The sequence below is a fragment of the Ruditapes philippinarum genome, unplaced genomic scaffold (genome assembly GCF_026571515.1).
Source record: "Ruditapes philippinarum isolate M1 unplaced genomic scaffold, ASM2657151v2 ctg15717_1_1_1_1, whole genome shotgun sequence".
NCBI classification, from domain to species: domain Eukaryota; kingdom Metazoa; phylum Mollusca; class Bivalvia; order Venerida; family Veneridae; genus Ruditapes; species Ruditapes philippinarum.
The window spans coordinates 344-3,110 of record NW_026855021.1 but is presented as its reverse complement, the minus strand read 5'-3'; the positions used below and the strand labels follow the sequence as shown (position 1 = coordinate 3,110).

The 2,767-nt window shown below is 31.6% G+C and overlaps 1 protein-coding gene across 3 annotated transcripts; it reads left to right on the top strand.

Annotated features, from left to right (window-relative positions):
• The first annotated feature begins 396 nt into the window (after window positions 1–396).
• On the top strand, window positions 397–2,469 carry LOC132741864 (uncharacterized). Of its 3 annotated transcripts, none has more exons than XM_060730128.1 (4): window positions 397–550; window positions 1,103–1,162; window positions 1,594–1,777; window positions 2,006–2,469. In XM_060730128.1, the coding sequence occupies exons 1-4, from the start codon at window positions 500–502 to the stop codon at window positions 2,035–2,037; spliced, it is 327 nt and encodes a 108-aa protein (XP_060586111.1). In that variant the 5' UTR covers window positions 397–499; the 3' UTR covers window positions 2,038–2,469. The 3 variants fall into 3 exon arrangements, 2 of the variants coding, with proteins under 2 accessions (XP_060586111.1, XP_060586112.1); XR_009627354.1 differs by lacking the exon at window positions 397–550 and adding an exon at window positions 611–629 and having other exon boundaries at window positions 2,006–2,153; XM_060730129.1 differs by lacking the exon at window positions 397–550 and adding an exon at window positions 816–952.
• The last annotated feature ends 298 nt before the right edge of the window (window positions 2,470–2,767 follow it).

Here is a 2,767-nt window from a genome sequence, read left to right as displayed (position 1 = left end):
ATCTGATAAAACTATTGCCCTCTTATCTAGTAATCTATGAATGGGGGTTAATAGTTTACTCATGCTGACCAGAATGTTCCATTTAATTATTTTGGGAGAGGCAACATTATACATGTTTTTATGTAGAATTTGTCTTAAAATAGCATGCTAAATTATCTTTCAAAAGCTTATTTCTACTCAATCTATTTAGGTATTAGATATAGTTATACATTCAAATGAATGTAAAAAATAAAATGATGGGTGCTATGGTTTTTGGAAAATCCCTCACAATTTAAAATTATAATGGACTGTCCATGCAGTTACACCGTTGTAAAGTTTGAATTCAAAGGAATTGAGGTCAGCTAAAGCTTGCAAACACAAAGGAAATTATTGATATTGTAGCAATTTTGGAGATATTTTGTTTAAAATGTAAGGGTGCATATTTTTGATTTCTCAAAGAAAACATTTAAAGTCTTATTAGTGTTGTAAATAGAAATGAGAAGTTTTAACTGAAGTGTGAATGTGTAGACAAGAAGATAAACAGCAGAATCATTCCCAGTCAAAGTTTCAGGTAAACAACTTTTACATACAATAATGATTGTTATTTATGCAGAAACTGTTTAGTTTTTTGACAGTAAAAATATGAAGTGGTATTGTATAAAATTGTGTTTTATATTTGTTTTGTTTGTAACTTGACTAAAAAGAAAGCTGCATGTACAATGTACATATAAAGAATGTAGGAATATAAAGAATGTAGGAAGATCTTAATCATTTCTTAAATACAATATGTTAGAAATTTTAAGTTTGAGAAAAAAATTATAGAAATTGATCAGTAAGTACAATATCATTATGTACAATATTACATCAATCAAACTATAGATAACCTGAGGTACCTATTACTACAACTTTCATGCTATAAACAATTTTCCTTGTGTGTCACATGTGGAGCAGATTAACAGTAACTGATTTATTAGTAAGTTTCATTCCTTCATTGTTGTAATTCAGCTTTCATGGTGCAGTAGATAATTATATAACCATAACTAGACAGTCTAGAGTAACATGCTATTAGGAGAATGACAGTTCATAACAGAAACAGCATTAAATAAGAATTATTATTTTGCAGACACAAAGCAATGAGGAGCAGCCTGGAGCAACACATTTGATCTTCAGTGGCTTTACAAAGGTATCTTGTTAATTCAAAGTTATTTTATAATTAATAGGAAAGAAGTGTCACAGTACCCAATAAGACACTTTTCAGTTCTTGATAAATATAGCTATTAGTCACTATTTACAAACCTACTTTAATTCAAACTCTTTATGACACTTTAATTTGCATTTACATTTTGTTTTACAAATTTTAGAGTTTTTGTACATTTTAGCTTGAAAATTTTATCAAATATTTATCCTGAGCGTTAAGAACTGAAACTGGAAGATTATTAATTGCTCAACCTGCACTGGTGTTGATGTGTTGTATTTCTTTATTTCTTTCTTATTTTAAAATTTTAGAGTTGTATACATATACCAAGGTCTTATAAAAGTGTTTCATTTTCTGTCTTTACATATTAGATATTGATAATCATTTTCTGTCTTTACTTTATGGTAATTATATTTTAGGACCAAGTGATGGCAGAACTGAAGCCATATGCCTCAAAAGAGAAAGGTACAGCAAAGCTCTTCAGAATGCTATTCAATATAGAAGAGATTAAAGGCCGCTCATTGTTTGGTATGAGGAAAGGGAACAGAGAGTCTGACGCCAGACCTTCTTGTGCAGACAAGGCAAAACTTAAGTTCTTGGAAGGTAACTAATGAACTGAATGAAAATATCATTTTTGATTCTGCGTATATTTTCTGCCTTGGAGTAAATAAGAAAAGTCTGATTCTTCCACGTCTGCAGTGCTGTTTTTTAAAGTGTTTTAATCATATCTATGCACTCAAATTGAATATAGAAATATCCAATAGTCATATAAAAATGTAAGCTTATGTTTTTAATTATTGTATTAATCATTCATAATTTTTTTTGTTTTAGATTGTGCGCTCGAAAAGTTGCCGACAACCTAAAGGACTGAACTCAAACCGTCCAGGAATAGCAAGATAAACTGAAGAAAATAAAAGGACTAATGTTTTGCTATTTTTTGAGACAATATATAATTTCATATGGAAACATTAAAAAGGATTATTTTTAAAATTTGTTTGTTTCCAATTCAGGGTACAGGGTGACTTTCAAGCAGTTTCCAGCTATTGCCACCCACAAGGTGGAAAATTTCTGAAAGGGTGAAAATAGGTGGCATTTAGTGGAAACTGAATTTGCCACTATCTGGTGGCAAAATGGTGGAAAAGTGTCTAAATACTCCACCAATTTTCCACCCTTATGGTGGCAAAAGGTGGAAATAAGTGGCATTTGGTGGAAAATAAGTTTGCCACTCAATGGTGGCATAATGGTGGAAATTTGTCTAAATACTCCACCAATTTTCCACCATTTATATGGTGGCAATAAGTGGAAACAAGTGGCATCTAGTGGAAAATGAGTTTGCCACCCTAAGGTGGCATAATGGTGGCATTTTGGTGAGTTTGTCTAAATACTCCACCAATTTTCCACTCATTGGTGGCATTTAGTGTAAAAAAGGTGGAATTAACTGGAAAATTATATAACATCAGTCCTGCTCAAATTTTTCACCATTTTCATGATTTGGGTGGCGTTTTGGTGGCGTTTTGGTGGCATTATTGGTGGAAAATTGTCTAAATACTCCACCATTGAAAAGGGTGGCATTTTAGTGGCAAATCTAGGGAC

Excerpts from the sequence above, each read along its gene's own strand:
- LOC132741864 (XM_060730128.1), top strand. The coding sequence starts at position 500 with ATGTGTAGACAAGAAGATAAACAGCAGAATCATTCCCAGTCAAAGTTT. Across the intron at positions 1,163-1,593 it reads TCTTCAGTGGCTTTACAAAG|GACCAAGTGATGGCAGAACT; the intron begins GTATCTTGTTAA and ends ATTATATTTTAG. Across the intron at positions 1,778-2,005 it reads AAAACTTAAGTTCTTGGAAG|ATTGTGCGCTCGAAAAGTTG; the intron begins GTAACTAATGAA and ends TTTTTGTTTTAG.